We start from the raw sequence: 21,418 nt of genomic DNA, 5'->3' as shown, positions 1-21,418 counted from the left end.
AAAGTAGTTACAGCAGTACTGTATCAGTGGAGGAGAGCTCAGGAGTGTAAAGCCTTATAATCAACTCGAGGGCCTGGCCTACAGTGTGCGCTGTACAGTATATTGCACATTGTAATTGACTGTGTAGTCATCTGGTGCAACCGTCAGAAGAGCTCAACTAAAATACTGCTTCTCTTAATCCTCACCACGCAGGTGTCAGACAGGTGTGACTACATTTTCGTGAATGGCAAAGAGATGAAGGGCAAGGTGAAGATGATGGTGAACTTCACCTACGGCTACCTGAGCGCTCAGCTGGAGCTCAACGTGTGGATCCCTCGACTCCCGCTCCAGATTGAGGTGTCAGACACGGAGCTGAGCCAGATCAAAGGGTGGAGGGTCCCCATCACGGCCACCAGTCAGAGGTACAGTACTGCATCTGTCAGGTCCACTGCATTGTGTCTGTGAGTTCTGCTCTCTTCTTTAAGTTTTCAATCTCTGGGACTACATCAGAAGTCTTTCCCTCTGACAGACTCAATGATGAAGCATCTTGTAGCTAAGTCACCATTTCTCAGACTTTGAAATACACACAAAAAGATGTATTCCGCTGTTTATTTACAATAAAGAAGTACTCTAAGAGGTATTTAAATATCTAATTGGATGGAACATAAGTTGATAAAGTCTTAACATTTAATGGCTTTTGCAGCATATTTCAACATAGAACATTTTCTCCAATGTAGAACTGTATCAGTGATCTGTGTCGATCAAAAGAAAATCAAACCTCTCGACCCCAGGACAATTTAAGAATGTTGCTGCAGTTCATTGAGAACCCTCACAATAAGCATTTCCCTATACTCAATACAAACAAACAGCTCTATCTCAAAAACAGAAAGAAATTGACAACCATAAGATGTTTCTCAAAAAACACAACTTCCTCTTAACTGGCTCTTCCTCTTTCAAAATATAAGAGGAATGTCCCACACTTAAGAACAAACAGATCTTGGAAACAGACGGAAAACTTGCCACGACCTACAGTAGTCAGTCCTCAGGTAGTTCCTGGTTTTTACCGACTGATTATGTGATGTGATTTTCAGAAAAAAACTTGAGTTCACTTTCTTCGATGGACTGTGGGTCAACATAATCTTACGGGATCCATAAAGACTGGGAATCTTTGGTGAAGCCATTGTAAGATTTACAATTGGAAACCAGGCAGAAACCTGCAAAAAAATCTTTTTACAGATCTCAACATGTATTTTTCCAGTTCCAGTAACTGATGACAACTTACAGAATCTACAATACAAAGCTCATGACTTTATTTCATGATCATTCATCACACTGGTAATTATTTTAAAATAACAGGCACTGTCAGGCGCTAGGGGCCAACTACCAACTAAATAACCAATAGTAACACTTTATAATTACCATCATTAATAAATGGTAAATGTATAGTTAATTAAACTCTATTTAAGTTATTTCACTGTTAGCAACCAATCAAATGCCTTATAAAACATTTATCAAACATTTTTTATTGTCAAGTTGCAACTGATGTTTATAACACTTATAAACATGTAAATGTAAATGGTTAATAAATTCTGTGTAGATTATCTTTGAACATTATTTGGATCGTCATTATAAAGTTGCAACTGATGTTTACAAACCTTTCCAATTGCTTAATGAATGGCTAAAAAAGCATTTCATTGTTTGTTAATGGGTGACATAACTATTAACTAAAGTTTAATTAAGTATAAATGTACCATTGATTAATTATGGTTATTATTATTATGATGTCCACATAGCATTTTTTTATGAGCACCAGCATTCTTTTTCAATTGTTTCTAATGAGGAGCGAGCGTATGAGGCCACCTAGAGGAAAAGTGCTGCTCCAAGCATCTTTTTTCAGACCGCTCTGCTTTTTTTCAACCAAACAAGCATATATTTGATTGGTTGAGACCCGCAACCCATCGCCCTGGTAATCCAGAAAATCGAGGAGAGGCTTGTTCTGGCTGCGTCTGTCTGTCCTGAGCTTTAACAGACAAATACTCTCATAACAGAGACAGAAAAGTCCATTTGTGGGAGCAGATTATTAGATTAGATTAGATTCAACTTTATTGTCATTGTGCACAGTACAAGTACAGACAACGAAATGCAGTTTGCGTCTAACCAGAAGTGCAAAAAGCAGTAGTAGTAAGTGCAGAGTATGTACAGTATAAATAGTGCAGCAAAGACAGATATTACAGTATGTACAGTTTATAAATAAAGTGTAAGTAGGTCTAGGTACAGTATCTACAGTATATCAATATTACTGGCAGTACTAAAGGAAGATACAGTTTGTACAGTATATAAGTGTTATTAGCGGTACTAAAGGAGGGGGTATAGATGAAGTGTAAAATAGTCAAGCGTAGCGCAGTGTCCGGGTGGGGTGGGAGGGATCAGTCACTGGGGGAACTGTGTGGTTGTCAGTTCAGTAGGGTGACAGACGCAGGGAAAAAACTTCCCCTGAACCTACTGGTCCGGATGCGGAGAGACCTGTAGCGCCTCCCGGAGGGGAGGAGGGTGAACAGTCCTTGATGATGCTGCGCGCCTTTCGCAGACATCGCTTGGAAAAAAAGACGCTGGTGAGCCTTCTTGATCAGGGTGGAGGTGTTGAGGGTCCAAGAGAGGTCCTCGGAGATGTGGACACCCAGAAACTTGAAGCTGGTGACACGCTCAACCTCCATCCAGTTGATATGGATGGGGGTGTGTGTGCCATCATTTGACTTTCTGTAGTCCACAATGAGCTTTTTGGTCTTCTTGGTGTTGAGAGCCAAGTTGTTGTTGGCACACCACACTGTTAGGTGCTGGACCTCCTCACTGTAGGCCAACTCATCGTTGTTGCTAATGAGACCAATCAACGCTGTGTCATCTGCAAACTTAACAATCGTGTTTGAACCATGTGCAGGTGTGCAGTCGTAGGTGAAGAGGGAGTAAAGGAGGGGGCTCAGCATGCATCCTTGTGGAACGCCAGTGCTCAGGGTGAGGGTTGAGGAGGTGTGGTTATCTAACCTAACAGACCGTGGTCTGTTGGTTAGGAAGTCCAGAATCCAGTTGCAGAGGGAGGTATTGATGCCCAGGTCACTGAGTTTGGTGATCAGTTTGGAGGGGATGATGGCATTGAATGCTGAACTAAAGTTGATGAACAGCATTCTCACATAGGTGTTGTCAAGGTGGGAGAGGGCGGAGTGAAGCGCCGTGGAGATGGCATCTTCCGTACTCCTGTTCTGTCGGTAGGCAAATTGGAAGGGGTCCAGTGTGGGTGGTAAACTGGTTTCGAGGTGAGCCAGGACCAGCCTCTCGAAGCACTTTGTGATGATGGGGGTGAGTGCAACTGGGCGGAAGTCATTAAGGCTCGCTGCAGTGGAGTGTTTTGGCACTGGCACGATGGAGGTGGTTTTGAAGCACACGGGGAAGGCTGCTTGGGCTAGTGACAGGTTGAATATGTCAATCCAGACCTCAGTCAGCTGCACAGCACAGGCCCTGAGGACGCGTCCGGGGACACCGTCAGGACCAGCATCCTTCTGTGCATTAACCCCGCTCAGTGCTGCACGCACGTCAGTGGGAGAGAGTGTGAGGGGCTGGTGGTCTGCAGGGAGCACAGCCTTGATGGCCACCTCCTTGTTGTCCCTATCAAAGTGGCCATAGACGTGGTTAAGCTCATCAGGTAAGGAGGCGTCGCTGGATGGAGTGGAGGTGTACAGTATCTGTACACTGAATGTTGCTTGTGAGTGTTGTGCTTTTATCACCCTACTTATCGTACGTTCGTTTGGTCGGCCTCTGTTACCATAGCATTAGCAGCTGTCAATCAAAACCAACGTGCAGCATTTTTTCTATCACGAACGAGCACTTCAACCCAGCGCTCCCAAGCACACTGCCTGAAAAAAACCCTATGTGGACACAGGCCCATTAATTTTTCTGTTAGATCAGCTTTTTAAATGTTAGGATGTTTTGCTTTTCTTTGTCATTTATGACAGTAAATGAAGAGTAATTTGGTTTTGAACTGTTGGTTGGACAAAAGAAGCAATATGAAGACTTTGGGCTGTGGGAAATTTTGATCAGCATTTTTCGCATTATTTGGGGATTATATGGACTGAACAATTAATGGATTAGTCGTTAGTTGCAGCCCTAAGACAATGAAACAGCATCAGGGTCAATTTTTATTTGAGCGGATCCAAGTTTCATTCTCCAACAACAGCGTTGTTCTTGTAGAATTTCCTCTTGACATCACATAAACGCTCATGATCAGACTCCTTTGTCCACCTCTGCAGCAGTCCTGGCCTCGTGTTAGAGGGTAACGAACAGCCTTTTCTCCAGGTGATGTATTCGATTTCAATCATGGCAGCCTCAGATAAGATAATGATGAGACGTGTGACTGAACACCACTCCACCTGTCTCTTCCCGACTTCAGTCCTCCTGACAGTTCTTGGCTGATAACAAAATGGCTGACCTGTGCAATACAGCTTGTCATTACCGCTGGCTTAAGGTGGCCTCCCATCGTGCCATTTAGTCGTCAGTAGGACAGAACATTATTAGAGCTGTCTGGAGGTCAGAGTTTTCCCCTGGGGGCTCATCACTAGCAATACCTCTGCCAACCCAGCTGTGTAGTGCTACTCTGCAACTGTTGAAATCCATCAATTGATGGAGCAGCTATCCACCTACCTGCAGTAATTAGTTCCGGAAAAGCGTTGAGATTGGACTTGGAGTTGTCCCACGCAGCAGTGTGGCTCCTCTAATTATCCCTGCTCCCCTCTTATTTTGAGTGACAGAGGTACAGCATTCGACTAATGCCATGGCTTGTTGAGGATGTTGCTCTCCAGCTGCTGGTATGCCTTTATCAGCGGGGACAGCCGGGTTGTGTTGTCATTGTTGACGCCAGCATGGCGGCTGATGGGCTGCACAGAGCTTTGTTTCCCCCTGTCTTCCACCCGTCTTTGTTTATCAGGGGATAACAGGCGTGACCTTGTGAAGTAGCACTGTGCCTGTTGGCCAAAATGGGCATCAGTCCACTTTCCATAAGCCTACAAGGAACAAATGGCAGGACCTTCCTCTATCAGCCAGGCCGGCAAGTCGCGGCCACACTGTGGGGGTAGAGAAATGAGAAATAAATAGACATCAGACTTGTAAGTGGGATAGTTGCAAAAGTACTCCTCGCACAGTTTTTGAGTGACACTGCCTGTATGGCTCACCTCGTCCCTTCCTAAGCCCTGTCAAAACACGGAAAAGATAAGCCTCAGCAGACAGCAAACCTAAGTGTAGGCGTAGCACTCAGGCATGCGCCACTCCTTTAACACGTCTTTCAAGCTATGGATATTGAGAATCCTGTTTTCCATCTATTTTTTTTTTAAAATATCTTGAAGTTTCCTTTCATTACTCCATTTTTAATGTTGTTGTCTAAAAACTGTATTCTACTGTAAAACAAGCTGCTTTACGTGAAATTCCAACAAGATTCAAACAATAAAAAAAACAATCAACCATTGTCAGATACAGCTGCTGCTGTATATATAGAAGCAGCGCTGCCTATTTCTGTCCAAATGACCTCCATCATGTTATTGTAGCAGAAAATGGAATGCAGCTCAATGCCAAAACAAATACGGCACACGATCCACGGGGCACAACAAAAATAAGCATGACACACCACATTAATATGCAGCATCTTCTCTGAAGTCAGGACTGGGCTTGAAAGTGAATGAAGCGGAAAGAAGAATTGCTTTGTGAAGCAGGCTGTTCTCGGAGCTGAGTTTGATTTGTTTATTAGATTAACCTTAGATTAGATTTGGAGATGGCTGCTGCATAAGCACTGGCAGACCAGAGTTACACCGGAGATAAAATGGTTGGACTTCACTATCAGCTTGTTTACTCCTGAATCCATTACACCTGACGACTACCTGCATGTGTAAATATCTTCATAAATATACTGTTTAAACGCTGATTCAGTCAATTTGTTAGAACGTACTCCTGTACATCAGTGCCGTTTGTCGATTCATTAGCCGTGAATGTCAAACAACAAATTCTGTTTACGCTCAAAACACTCACAATGTGATTGAAAGGATTCAACCAAAGCAGTCCAATTACTTCCATTGGAATGAATTGGAAGGTTTGGTGGATGAAATCATTGGCAGGTAGTTCTCCCCTCTGTTTACATGAGGGGAGAGGGTGTTGAGACAAAAGTGAACATGGATTTATGAAACGGGAACAGAAATTTAAATGAACAATTAATGATTGATCACAAATTCCTTGTTACGCTTTTCGAATAAACAATGTGAGCAAGTGCTATATTTTATGCAGCTGGTAGTTCTTTTGTTTATGTGTGAATTTGAAGGTTGGCTTTTAATTAGCCATAGTGGACAAAGGCCACCCGGACAGAAAGCTCCATGCATTTAATAAAACTAAAAGTAGGCCAGAGGGACTGAAATAACCTCAGAATTTGGTGCAGTGTTTCACATCTGTGTGGAAAATTTCATAAAAGTCATGAAGAAATAAGCACTCATAAATATGCATTAAATGTGTCATGTAGGGACTGCTGAGGCACAGCTGATCTGCTATTTTAATCTGGTGTTACAGGCGTTTCTAAAATAGTGTTAAAAATAAAACTTTCAAAATAGGAGGATCTAGAGGCGTGTGAGCACTGAGCGAGCAGTGCCATGTAAAGACCAGACAGCAGGTCTCCAAACTGATCGATAGTCATCCTGCCAAGTGTGGTATACAGAAGCTGTTGACACTTGACTGAAATCCATTCATCCTCTCCCTGTAGTCTGCTCCCAAAACTACACTGAATTTGACACCATTTAGGATTTAGCAACAAATTCACCCACAAATGAATATTCGGTCATTATCTCCTTACCTCCCTGCAGACGAGAAGTCAGGGGATGTTTTATAATCCACAAAACATTTCTGGAGCTTCACAGCAAAACAGCGTTGCAGCATTCTCCAACGACTGAACTAGAAAGGGGAAAAAAAAAAAATAACCACAAAATAACCCATAAGTAACCGCTCCATATAGCTCGTCCGACATTATCCAAGAAGCCCTGAAATCCCAAATTGATTTGAAAAGATGTTATATACACTTGAAACGCATGTTCGAGCTTGTGCAGTAAGGCGGTAACATTTTTAGCTTAGCAGCTACAGTGAAGATTTCAGCTTAAAATAGGGTGTGAAACAACAACAACAACATTTGGTTGTTTTTTTAGCGTTTTAAAACAAGTCCTCAGCTACTTCAGTTGTTTAGGAGAAGCATCACTGTTTCGATGTGAAGCTCCTGAAAGGTTTTGTGGACTACGGAACTAGAGCCCTATATATCGGTCGGCCGACATTACTATTCGTTGACCTCTCACTGAGTTTTCTGACACACAAATCAAGGTGAAGGTGCTCTACAAGAAATCCTCTTGGACCATTTACGTCAGCCATATTGGATGTTTTGCTAATTAGCATATTAGCATAAAACAGTAATATGATTCAAATATGAATCAAACTTTACTCAATCAACAGCAAATTTGGTATGCTGCACTGTGGGACAAATATACACATTTGTATTATAAATTAGCAACATTGGTTGAAAACACTTGAAATTGGAGACACAAGTCCAGATCATTGTTCTCTAGGTAGGCCATGATGGATTTGGTGCTAATTAGCATAAACTGAATACCAGTAAAGTGACATCTTCTTCAAATTTGACTCAATCAACGCAAATTGGGTATATAGCATTGTAGGACAAGAATACACATTTCTATTACAATTAAGCAACATTGTTGAAAAACATGGCCACTATCAATCAAAATATCCTCGCAAAGGGCGGGGTTAGAATAAATTGGCGAAAAGTAAAATAGTTTGTATCTGGTTCCGTCAAAAGTGTGTCCAAAAACTCATTCACAGTTTGAATTTGGGATGTTGAATCACTTGTTGCTTTTGAACCTTTTCTTTAGAGATCCACAATAGCATCATTTCCTCTGTGAATGTCTGTCACTCAGTTGCCTGTGAAATCAGTCCTGCCAGCGGAAGGTTTTAAGCCCTTTAACTCCAAATCTCACTGTACACTCGGCTTTTCTCCAGAGCGTGCGGCTAACATCTTTATTCCCATGGCTTCGCGCGCAGTCAGATTTCTCAGGGGATTCAGACAGAACGAGACAAGCAGAGCAGATAATCACAAGAAAAACAGTTTAAGAGATTATTATCATGACCGCAACCTTTCCTAGCTTGTATGTGTGTGTGAGAGAGAGACAGAGGAATAAATGTGGGGTGTAAATCTACAGTATAGTGTATGAATAGTAGATTTGTTGACACAGCACTTTTCTGTCCCCGCTGTGCCCCTGTGTAAAACTGAAGAGCTGTGAAGGCATTTATTCTCCCAGATCAACTGTTCAAACATTGCTTTCTCAACACATCGGGGTGCTTTATCTGTTGGTTTTAAAAAGTTGTTTGTTAAAGCAAAAAAAAAACAAAAAACAATTATGGGCAAATATAATGATTACGAGGCTGTATAGTAACCATTTAAACCAAGTTTGTCATACTCAAAGCAATTTTCCTGTTGAGAAAGAGCTGAGCCTGTGTTGGCTGATTTGTTGCCTAAAGTCATAAAATTAGATTTGCTGGCAACAGAGCAATCAGCGAGGCTATTAAAATAAAGCACTAAGGAGGTGTATGTACATCACAATTCAGACCGTGTGCTCCAAAATGGTGAAAGAGAGACACTGAGAAAGAGAAATGATAGCCATGTACTGGATTGATCCTCTCTTAGCGGTCTAATAAACAACACGGCATCATTACATGGGCTTTGTCAGGTACACATCTTCGTGTGAAAAGACCTGCTGTGTGTGCGTGCGTTTGACTGAGATCAGTTTAATTAAAACGCTGCTGAAAATACCACAAACCAAACATCAATGCAGTAAGCACTGCTGATGTTTTCTTTTCTCATCTATATCGTATATATTTGGTTCTTAATCAAAGTAGCATACAAGGGGTGTCATGACATACTGCTATTGACAATAATCAGTTATATAAACATGAAATACTGATGTCAATAATACATATATAAAAATACCTTATTATTGCCTCCTAATCAATTTGGTTTCTTTCTATTCTTGTTTTGTCATATTAGAAAAACAACATAAAACAGAAGAATTCATGAAGTGTAATTGTTCTTTTTGCATGCTTTTGTACAGTTATGGTTCCAGACTCTCTCTACTTACCTACTCTTGTATTTTATGTATAATTCTTCTTGCAAAAAATGGACCAGACGTAAAATATACAAAGTTAAGGATGACTTTGGCTGAAAACATTACTTCCAAATTTTCTTCAGATATCGCAAAAATATAGTTGTCGTGAATTCTTCAGGCCGCAATAATCGTCCAGTGAAAATCTACTAAAGGGCTGTGCACAACAATGATAGTGAGTCCATACCACAACTATAATGACAGCAACAATGACGAATTATATGGTTAAGATCACTTTCAGGATGATTAGATGAGACACTGACAGCCAAATTTAAATTCTATCTGGTATTACAATGCATTCACAACTGAGTAAATGCTTATAACGTATATTAGGCTCATATGGATCCAAAAATTTTTATTTATCTGAGACATACTGCTAGTCATTGGCATTGATGGAGTCTCTGAAGTCCATTTTGTCCTTACTGAAGGTCTCTTTGACGATGGCCAGGACGACAGATGTTGACTCATACGAATGTACTCAACTAAAATCTTTATTTTTATTTATTTAAAAGACGACAATAACTCTCATAACTGTTTTTCCTAACTCCTCATCATTGAAGAATTTCATGAACCCATATCTTTCTGGCTTTCTTTTTGTTTCTCTGTGTGATGTACAGCAGTAACAGGTCATAATCATACATTTTCCTAAGCTGCAGACATAGCTGGACTGCGCAGTGCTTGCTTGGCGCCACTGTTTACAGAATGTTATAATTTCTAAGTGTCGATGCTCACAAAATTATCATTATAAGTATCGTTATAGTAATTGTTCTTGGTTGGGGCCATGGATATACTTTGAAGACCTGGATATGATGGAGCCGTTCAGCCTTACTACCAATTTTGCCCAGTGGCCACTCACAGTACTGCAAGGAGAAATTTCCCTGAGGCCCAAAAAGCATGTTCTCCATAGAGCGATTATAAAAGATACGTCGGTAAAACTGTCGACAGGACACCTTGAACTGCAAACAAGGTCGATTATAACTCTATCATGAATTTTTTGGGGGTTTTTTTGTTTTTTTATTTACAACTGTTCTTGAGAAGAACACGTTTGCACATTTTCAGTGGGCTGCACAACCAGGAAGTAAAGCTGGAAAACTTTCTTGGCATATGCGCCAGGCAAGCAGTTCTCATAAACTGAATAGGTGGCATCTTTGGGTTGACTATCTAGTTTTATTTCAAATTTATTGTGTGGCTGGCCCTTGTAGTGACTCTAAATGCTAATTTCAGCATTCTAACATGCTAAAATTGATAGGGCTAACATGCAAATATAGCAGGTAAAATGTTTACTATGTTCACCATCTCATGTAGCCTGTTGACATGCTTATTTTTGGAAATTAATATAGCAGATGGTACAGCTGAGGCTGATGGGGAATGCTTTACAGGTATTTTTATTTTTTTAGATGAAAGGTCAGAGGATGACCAAAGTTATTAAAATTTACCTTGAGAAGAACAAGAATGCGTTTACCAAAATTTGTTGAGGCATTTCAATCAAAACCACAAATGCCAACCTCATGGTGGCACTAAGAAAAAGTCAGGGGATCACCAAGGTTATTAGGATTTATCCTCTGGGGACCATGAATGTTAAAAAATGTCATTGCAATTGATCCAATAATTCCAATAAGAAGACAAGTTAGATGGGATAGTTCACATATTTCAAAAGCAGTGGATTGCAGCCATGCTGCTAGCGTGGCTTAAAAAAGATTCAAGTTGCTGCCAATTTTGCACATCATTTGTTTTGGTTTTTTTCATTGCCAGGTCTGCACGGGATAGTGAGGACGAGGATGATGAAGACAGACGTGGACGAAGCTGCACTCTGCAGTATCAGCACGCCATGGTCAGAGTCCTGACCCATTTTGTAGCAGAGTCAGCTGATCCTCGAGGCCAGACCAGCTTCATGCTGGGCACTGATTGGCAGGTAGACATCACGGAGCTGGTGTGGGACTTCCTGAAGGTAGAGGACCCCCAGATTGCACAGCTACTGGACAGGAGGATACTGGTGGGACTTGACATGGGGATGACCACAATCCAGGTAGGCTATGGGCTACATAAACAATCTCATATGTAGCATTTAAAATCATAATACTTATTTTCTTAGTTTTGGCCATCACTTCTATCTGTAAAAATAAAACCATATTCATGGATTTAATTGCTGAGGTTGTCACTCAAATGAGGTCTGTTGAGGCAACACAAAGTCAGTCAGTTGTAAGGTTGTAAACAAGCCCTCGGGTTAGCTAAAATTAATTGGAGGCATCCAATCCAAATTAAAGGCAAACTGTTTAATTATGGTCTGTCTGATATTGTCGTGTTGGTTTTGTTCTTGGAACATCATTATTAATGTTGTCTCAGGACCATCATATCTAATTACATGCAAGCAACAAACTCCACATTTTAAGCAAGCTGTTGTAACTTCATAGGTTGAGTACTCCCATCCAGGAAACTGAGGTTTATATCCTGATTCAAACATATTATTATACTGTTCACTTATCATTTTTACACTATGTTCACTTATTTCTGTTGATTTTTCAATTTTCTGACACGGTTTGGTTGTATTCCGGCAATAAAAATGCTTGTTGAGGTTTATGTAAGAAAGATACTTGGTTAGGCGTAGGAATACATGATTGAGTTAATATATACATTTTCATAACATTAAATGAGTGTTTGAAAAGTTGGCGTGTATTTTTCCACATATGACTTTACAAGAACATGAATAGAGAGGCGGAGTCACTCCCCTTCCGGCGGTCCATCATATGTATGTAAATAAATAGCAAGAGACAAGTGATTTTCTGATTCCATTCAAAATGTGACATGAGTTACACATATGTTTGTCAGTTTAAATAACTGAAAAAGTCATCATTCATCTGGTATAAGTCTGTAATTAGAAAGACTTCACACCCAGCAGTCATCTAAGTGATGTTGTCTTGTTCAAAGTTCACCAAAACCCATAACTTAAACAGTGTAGGGCCGACCCTATATATTAGCCAGCTCACCAGACTGACTTAACCTCTTTTCACTTAAGTGCAGCTGTCAATATGACAAGTCTTGTTGTGATTTTGATGTTTTTTTGGTAGTTTTAAATATTTCTAATTGGTAGATTGTTAGCAACCATTCACACCTGGGCTCACCTAGCCCTAGCAACCCGCATGAAGGCGGGTTGGGTCAACAACCCACAAGTGGCCCTAACGACTCTGAAACTCAGAGCTCACACGTGTCCTTAACGACTCTGTAAGGACACTCCCACACATAGTTTAAAAGCCTGCAACTCCCCTCTAGTTAGTTAGAACTGAAGAAGCCTCTTGGATGAGAGGTGAAACGTCTTCAAGAAACTGAAACGAGTCTAGTTGCCTACGATACAGCACTTAGATTTACCATGACCTGGATGACTGAGAACCTTCTTCAACATTCTACTCTTAAATACTTTTGCACTTTCTGTGCCATGTTGCTGTTGTTGATGAATGTAGTTCACTGAGTGGTTTCACACAAAACAAAACGATTTTTATTTTCTTTATGACAAACTGCGACTTTGTTGACTTGCAAAATTATCTTTCAAATTGACAAACATCATATGTGTAATTCATGTCACAATTCAAAAGGAATCAAAAATCTAATTTTCTCTCACCATTAACAACAATTGTTTTGTGAAATAAGGTCCCACACACTGGAAGGGGCAGGACTTTGCTTCTTACGGTCAGTTGCAGTGATGGTGCTAGATCAACTGTCGATGCAAACATCTATCAGGCTTTACATACTGACTTCTTGCTTCAACTCGTATCTGCTGTTGTTTCTGTAGTTTCTTACACACACAGTTAACCTGTGCAATGGGGGGTTTCTGCTGGTATTTCGTCGTACTGACTTTCAATTTTATCTAAAGGAACTGGTTCAAGGATCCAGATGAACTATCTGATTATCTGACTGCTTTTGTTTCCTGCTTTGTTAGATTTTCTTGTAGGAGTGCGGCCATCGCAGCAATTAATTTGCTGAATAAAATGAAAAGAAAAAGATAGAAATGAGAGCTAAAACTACGGTAATAAGAAGTTTGAATAAACTTGAACTTAACTTGAACTTCCGTCATGAAACCATCATAATTGGTAGCCTTCGTTTTATTACAGATTCACTTTCTATTGAGCCTTCAATTGATAAATGCAATTATCCCTCATTCTCATAATCTCCCTGACCTTTATTTTAAAGCACCTTGCACCCTGCTAGCATACAGTAAGTCAGTCAATACTGGGCATCAAACCAACACAATTAACATTAACATTTGCATTTACATTTACATTTACATTTACATTTACATTTACATTTACATTTACATTTACATTTAGGGCATTTAGCAGACGCTTTTGTCCAAAGCGACTTACAGTAATTCATACATACATTCATACACTGATGGCGGTGGCTGCCTTGCAAGGTGCCGACCAGCACATCAGGAGCAGTTTGGGGTTCAGTATCTTGCCCAAGGACACTTCGACATGCAGACCAGGGAATCGAACCAGCGACCTTCTCAGTACGCACATTTTAATAGACTTTACTCAACTTTGCTGTGGTACATAATTCTGTAATGATAATAATATATTATAGGTATATAGAATCATATACTTCAGGAACATGAATATATTCCAGGGACAATAATTACAGATGCTGCTGTCGCTGCCACAGATAGACTAGTACCTCCTTTAGTCTAGTGCAGACAGGTGCTTTCTGGTATCTCACAGCCTGTGCTGCAGCCTGTCAGCAGTGAGTGCCCCCCCCCCCCCCCCCCCTCGGCCCTTTGCTTTGGCAGGCTCTTCAGGCTAACTGGATGAATATCAGCCTTTTAATGACATCTGTGTGAGTGGGATCCGCTCCCTTGCGACGAGGTCTCATCTGTCAGCCTGTGTGCAGATGTATCTTCTTCACCTTCAAAAACTCTCTCACGAAACAAGCACGAACTTGAAAACATGACGAGTGTAAAGGTCTGACAGCGGTGACTACCTGAGCCACGCACCACACAGACTCTTGCATGATAAGACATTTATAAAGATGTGCATGTGGAGAAAGCCACACAAACTGCACACGGCATTTATCATAAATGTGGTTCGACTTCCTGCTTCTGTTTTGGGGTTAAAGTGTGCCTTTCCTCTGGATTACCTGTATTAATCAAAGAGAATGGATTGTTACCTGCAGGAGGTATCGGGTGGAAGGCAGCCAAGTTGAGTTGTTGTTTTGATCTACACAGCCTGAGTTAAGAGATAAAATAAAAAATAGGTTCTGTGTATAGTTTTGCATATAGCACAGGGGCTTGTGAGCCTTTTATGTTAGATAAAACACTTGAAAAGACGTTTTCTTAAATCACCTTTAACTCACGGTAATCCGCTTTTTGTCATGTTGGTGACATCTTCTCTGCTAAATGCTTATTGATGTGATGCCTTTGCATTCCACTTGCCAGGAATCACTTGTCAATCAAGCAGTGTGACCAGCGGGGACTTCTGCTTGGATTTTCTGTTGATGAAGTTTCTATAGGTAGTGCTCTTGTTCACCGTTCGGCTCTGGCTGCTGTCGCTGCTGATTTCTCCTGGGAAAACCTCTCCAACTCTGGGCGTTTAAAACAGGAAATGAAAAAGCTTTCATGAACAGGCTGCACAATAGGTTGAGTCACTATTGTAGAGTAGCACAGCAGTAATTAAACATACCTGAATGTCACAGGTTATTGCTGGGCACTAAAGGGTTTGTGGGGAGTATTGTGGAAGAAAATTCTTCATCTGTTTCCTTTAAAATTCCTTCAGCATTGCAGTACTGATCCTTTTCCTTTTGTCTTTTCCTCCAAGGTGTTGTCTCCTTTATCAGACTCAATCCTGGCAGAGAAGACTATCACAGTGGTGGATGAAAAAGTGACCATCACAGAGTTGGGGGTCCAGCTGGTGACCGGCCTCTCCATGAGCCTGCAGCTCAGTCCAGGAAGCAACAAAGCCATCCTGGCTACCACGACCACACAGGAGGTTCTGCAGAGCCTCAAACAGGTCAGGATACTTGCATGTATTACTACAATATATCATTGGTTACTGTTACTTTCTACAGTACATTGTTGGTTACTTTGATGTATCACAACAGCATATTACAAGGTACAAGGTAATTTATCCCTCATAATATAACACAGGGTTGCATAATGAAATGGAAGATAAACTGCTGGAGGATAGATAAACCATTGCAACTGGTTTCCACACATGGTGCTTAGGGGCGTTATGTTTTGGCTCCGCGTTCACTACATCATTGCGGGGGATCTCATTCCAGTCACAGACTCTTCCAGGTCTGAGCACGGACCCGTCATGGACCCATCACGCAGCGGTTAGGGCCCCGTCACGGAGGAACTGGTAGTTTTAATTGACTTCATCTGTTGGAAAAACTGTCCATCCACTGTGACTGAGTGTCAGCAACAAGCATCAATGTTATAAACACACAGTCCACCTCTCCTTGTCCCACTGTCGTGCTGCAGTCTGTCAACCTGGAACAAGGTCCACCCATGGTTTCTGTAAAGATGGTCCGGGAAATTGTGTGGAGACGCGTCTCTGTGGGCACAACAGTCTCTGATTCCTCATTGATTGGCCAGCCTGAGTCCCATTTGTCTGTGTCCTTTTCCTGCAACCTGACATTAGCCAGGAGCAGCCTTAAACCATGCTGGATTGGCATGATTCTTATCCTGACTCTCATCCTCCCTAGGGCGGTTCTACTGGTCAGGTTGGATGGCTGAAAGTTGTCAGTGTTGGTCTCAAAGTCAGCTGCTCTTAATCCAAAAAACCCATTGCCATTACTGTGATTTTCTACGATTTGTTTCTCTGACTTTCTACTGTACGTGATTGTGTACTGTGATTAGTGTGGATTTTTACAGTAATTTACTGTGCACAAACAGGTATCAGTAGAACTGCAACGATTTGTCGATGAATTGATTAATCAACCCACAGAAAATCAGCCATTGCCATTTTTCAAGCAAAAAATTTAAATTATAAAAAATAATTTGCTGCCTTTTTTTTTGGAATATCTGATAGTAAACCAGGTTTGTTGATCGAATACATTTTAAAACAAGCAATTTGATAACAACAACAACAACAACATCCTAACAACAAGATAAGTATAATAGCATTTATTTATAAAGCGCTTAACAATATCACAAAATGCTACACATAATAGATACATTTAAATAATAATTGCCTGCACATAACTTTAGGCTGCAGGAAATTATGGTAAGCATTTTTCACTATTACTGACATTTTATACACAAAACAGTTTGCATAGAAAATACTTAATTGTCTTGACCTTTTGTGTGCAATTGGCACAATTTCTCTTGCATATGCACAGAAGGTCAAAACACAAAATATCACCTCCAAAACAGGGCACATTAAAACACATTTACTTAGAAACCCAGTAGGAACTGCATTTAAAAGAGCATCAGATCCTCAATGATGAAGACTGAAGCAGAGAAAACGTGCTGTGTGCTGAGATAGCAGGCTGACTTCAAAAAGTGGCTCTCTTTACTGATTTAGATATTTTTGGCAACAAGGACAAACGATTTTCTGTAGATATTTTTCTTTGCGCAAGGAACTCTGAAGCGGAAAGTGGTGATTCAAAGGATGCTGCATTCATCTAATACATTGCCATTGTTGGACTGCTTTGCTATGGTGATATATCATTAATTAAGAAGATAATCAGCAGGGTGATAATCAGGATGATTGTTAATGGAGATAATTGTTAGGTATGTATATGTACACACACACACACACACACACACACACACACACATAAGTAAAGTTTGAAATGAAATAAGCCAGAATTGAGCTTTTCTTTAATGCACATCTCCCTTAGCAACCTCATACAAAGCCTCCTTTACAGAAATGATGGTGATTATGATCTGAATAGATTGAAAACAAGACCAGTAATTATTTCCAAACGCTATTTAGCCCAGTCTGATTAAGCCAGAGAATGATGTTAATTTGGTTTACAACAGTAATTATTATCTCTTAGCATATTTAATTATTCTTTGATGAATTGATAGTCATTTGAAGAATTTCGTATACGTACTGAAAGAAAAAATGTTCAATCCGCAGCCTTGACTACTTTGCATTCCAAAACAAAAGACTAACTTCCAGATTCCATTTCACACCGTCAGGGTCCTTGAATGTGCAATTTTACAATCGAAGAAAGCGAGAATGTGCGTGCGCTCATGTACTCTTGTCTATTTGTTTGTTCCACACCATCAGTAACCCTCTTAACTGCGAGGCTCGAAAGCCAGACTGTGACAGAATGTGTTTCCTTGGGCAGCTAATATAAACTGGAGCTTAATCTGAGGACATGCGAAAGCAACACCACAGCTTCTGCTCCAAAATATGACTTACAGGCCAAATCATGTTTTGCTTCCTTTCTCATTTGCCGAGGCTGCTCTCTTTGTGTCATCTTTGATGTGCCCATCAAGCCCTCTCACAAGTTCTCTGAACTGCTCCTTTACAGTCCTCTTCCTTCAAGTGAGGAAGGAAGGGACTGGGAAGGCCATTTATCTGCCCTATCTGCACATGCAGAGTGTGAAGATAAGTAGGCAGCGCTGCACTGTAAGTCCTCTGGTGCCAGTAATTAGAGAGCATTGACAGACCACTATAGGGATCTACTTGTGCGCCTTTGGGGATTTGTCTTTCCGCAACATTAAAAGGCAAATTGTGAAACTGCGGCAGGAGAAAGGCTTGAGATGCCTATGTATGGCAAATCCTTATTCACATGAACAATGTTTAATGTTACTGTTTGATCTTTTCAACGTATCTTTTAATCTGTATCCCCCTTAGCTTAGAGAGAATAGCCGCTGAGTTAGCAGAACCATGCGACTTAGTGAACTTTTTACACTCACAATGTCTCCCACAATTAGAAAGCTGCATATTTTCTGTAAGTCTATTTGGTGCTTTGAAAAAAGGAACTTTAGATGCAAATAATCATTGTTTTTTCAATTCATTTCACTCCGGATAGTAAAAGCCAGTGGCAGCAAGCAGTAGGATATTACAGAGTCCCTGAACAACACCTGGTTGATGCTCCAACTCCAGGAGGCCTTATAATATAAGAGCTTATATATTGAAAACAATGTTATCAGTTTCAATCTGTTTCAAATAAGGCTCAGTACAGTAATTTTTCACTATATTTCCACACTAAATATTGTTGTGTGTGTGTTTTCACAGGAGGCCTTGATCAGCGCCTGGCTACAGTTCAGCGACGGCTCCTCGGCTCCTCTGGACCTGTTTAATTCTGACTTCTTTGTCCTGACAGCCACCTCCCTAGATGAGGAGGTAGTGACAGTGCAGCAGAACCCCTCTTGGAAATGGCCTGTCATTGTGACGGAGGCAGAGGGCCAAGGCCTGCTGGTCAGGGTGGAAATGACTGTTTGCGAGGTCTGCCAGAAGTTTAAGCGCCGCAGCATCCTGGCAGCGGGGAACTGTAACGTCCGGGTGAAGTTTGGTCATAGTGACAGTTCAAGGGGAGGGGGCGGCGACTACGGTCCTGATGGAGACGATATGGAGAACAGAGGCAGGCTCTCCCCCTCCCAGGACAGGACCGGCCTTGACACCCACTACTATGGCAGTTCCATCTCTGACATGGAGGATGGTGTGTTAAGGAGAGCCACCACCACTAGAAGCGCAATAATGCGCAGACCCAATGGGGGTAAACTTTCAGATGACGGCAGCCAGAATATGCCAATTGATTTTGCTGACTTCCCTGCACAAGTGGACCTGCCCCGTGGCCGCAACATGGACGATGACCTTATCCAGACTGCTCGTGGGCTCACCGACCTGGAGATCGGCATGTACGCCCTGCTGGGGGTCTTCTGCCTCGCCATCCTGGTCTTTCTCATCAACTGTATCTCCTATACCCTGAAATACCGCCACAAGGAGCTCTCAATTGAGGGCCAGGAGAGCATGAACCATGCCCACGATTGGGTGTGGCTGGGGAACGAGGCAGAGCTGCTTGAGAGCCAAATCAGTCTTTCGCCCCAGCAGGAGGAGCAGACCTCCATGATGGACTCGAGCAGTGGACTTGAGGAAGGCAGCCACCTGCTGAACGGAGGCTCAACCCAGAAGAACGTGCAGGGCCAGGTGCATCGGGCGGCGGACACAAGCTGTATACCCAAGGACAGCAAAGGAGACTCACCCACCACCAAGAGGAAGCGAGTCAAGTTCTCCACTTTCACCACCATCCCTTCAGACAGTAACTACCCCACTGTGAACACACTGACTGGAGGCCACAGCCAGGACATTAAGTGGGTGTGCCAAGACGTGGAGCTGGGAGACTCCAAGGAGTTGCGCAATTACATGGAAAGGTTAAATGACAGTGCTTTAAAAGAGGTGGCATAATGTACTGTGTGCCCTTGTAACAAACTCACCCTTATGCCTTTCAGAAGAAAGTGGGTCTGGATGGAAACCGGACCTCTTGTTGGTGAAATTGGAGGAGAATCATCCCAAACTGCCAAAGGGTCATTAAATTTAAGAGAATTGTCTTGATTCCACAAGTGACTAATGATGAATCACTAACATACAATACGTCAATGAACGAGGACGTCAGATGGTTCTTTTTTTCATTTGTTTATCGGATGATTACCTTTTAATCATCATTTTATGACTACAGGGTTTAGGTAGAATGATCGTAGGACTGATCTGCAGACCTGTGATAGTCAGACGACATGTAGATTTTAAAACGAACAGTAACGTGACTAGATAGATGTTCTGAATGTCTGTGCACATTAAATGGTTTTGGAAGTTTTTGTAACATTTTGGATATTAATTTCCTATGCCAGGTCCTTATTCTGTGGAAGAGTCGAGGAAAGGCCAAAGCAAGCCGAGAGAAATTTCTGCATGCTGTTGGAAACAAAAGGCACAACTTTACGGTTCATTCTCATCCTCCTTAACACGGCAGACGACCTGTTATGTATATACCGAACAGTCTCCAAAGCATTGTATTGTTGCTCTGTATATTGTATTTTCATAACATTTAAGAAATACACAACAATGTCAAGAGCGTGTGTTAGCTTTTATTACCCGCAGCAGGTCATTTCTCTCATCCTAAGGTTAGTCATGAATGTGGTTGAGCCAATTACACTCTCATCTTTGTATCAAGAATATTTTATGAAATGCAGTTTACCCACAAGCCACAACACAATCTGCCAGCCGGTGGACACAGGCAGTGGCCATTAACACTCTCATCCAATCTATTTGAACACAGTAGCCCAACATGACGGCCAGTGTATGAAGGGGCTTTTAAATTAAATGGCTGGACAACATGGTAATGTGACATTTCCGACTGCCACCCCACAGTTTAAAGTTGTGTGAGCTTTGAAGAAAATGCCAATTAAGGTCTCGTTAACCTCTGTACCATAGCCTCCAGGAAAAGCATACTGATGGGCGCACTGAGATGAAATGTGCTTGCCATCTCTCTGTAAGTGTGGATACAAAGAAGGATAATTTAAGGGAAGGTGGGAAATGTTTTCCTTTTTGGAAATGGATATTTTTTTATTATTCAGATAATTGCACAAATAATAATCATCTCTGAAACTTCCCAAACAAAGGCAGTCGGCTGAAAAATTGCATTTTGCTCAGTGAGCCTTATTATCATCACAGTGGTGTTGGCTGATTGGGTTTTTTTGTGTTATTATTTTCCATCAAGCAGAGAAATGTTCACATTATGTTAACTGTTGCTGCAGTGTGGATCAGATTGTTAATCAGCAATGCATACAATATTATCTTGGAAGAGGGGAGGTGAGATACTTCAGCAAACAGGAGCACTACCTTGAGTGTAATTAGGGATGCCATTTAGATTAGCTCAGTTATGTCAACAGTCAGCACTGAATGGAGCCCCTCAAGACACCTGCAAGTTTAGTGGCTTTTTTACTTTTATTGAATTTGCTCAAGCAGCATGATGACTGATCCTAGTTTCTACTTCTGTGGAGCTGCTATTGATCCACTGCCTGCTGAGCCAGGACGCTGAATTATCACAAAAAAAAAGAAAATGACAGGAGTTTGAATAGAAAGATAAAAAACAATGTTAGGTATTAAGATAACAGGTGTAGCAATTTGGGAAATGTACTTGTTTGCTTTCTTTGCCAAGAGATCAATACCACTCTCATGTCTGTACGGTAAGTATGGGGCTACAACCAACAGATGGTTAGCTTAGCATAGCATAAAGACCGGAAACAACAGGTCAGCTAGCCT

The 21,418-nt window shown here is 41.4% G+C and overlaps 1 protein-coding gene across 1 annotated transcript in view; it reads left to right on the top strand.

Annotated features, from left to right (window-relative positions):
* Positions 1 to 19,567, top strand: part of LOC140995453 (transmembrane protein 132C) — a 154,214-nt gene extending 134,647 nt beyond the window's left edge. The window contains exons 6-9 of the mRNA XM_073465452.1: positions 193 to 401; positions 10,968 to 11,241; positions 15,017 to 15,208; positions 18,398 to 19,567. Of these exons, the coding sequence (XP_073321553.1) occupies positions 193 to 401; positions 10,968 to 11,241; positions 15,017 to 15,208; positions 18,398 to 19,567 (1,845 nt within the window). The remainder of the gene's footprint in view (positions 1 to 192; positions 402 to 10,967; positions 11,242 to 15,016; positions 15,209 to 18,397) is intronic.
* The last annotated feature ends 1,851 nt before the right edge of the window (positions 19,568 to 21,418 follow it).

The sequence above is a fragment of the Pagrus major genome, chromosome 5 (genome assembly GCF_040436345.1).
Source record: "Pagrus major chromosome 5, Pma_NU_1.0".
In the NCBI taxonomy this organism is placed as follows: Eukaryota; Metazoa; Chordata; class Actinopteri; order Spariformes; family Sparidae; genus Pagrus; species Pagrus major.
This window is presented reverse-complemented; position numbering and strand designations above follow the sequence as displayed.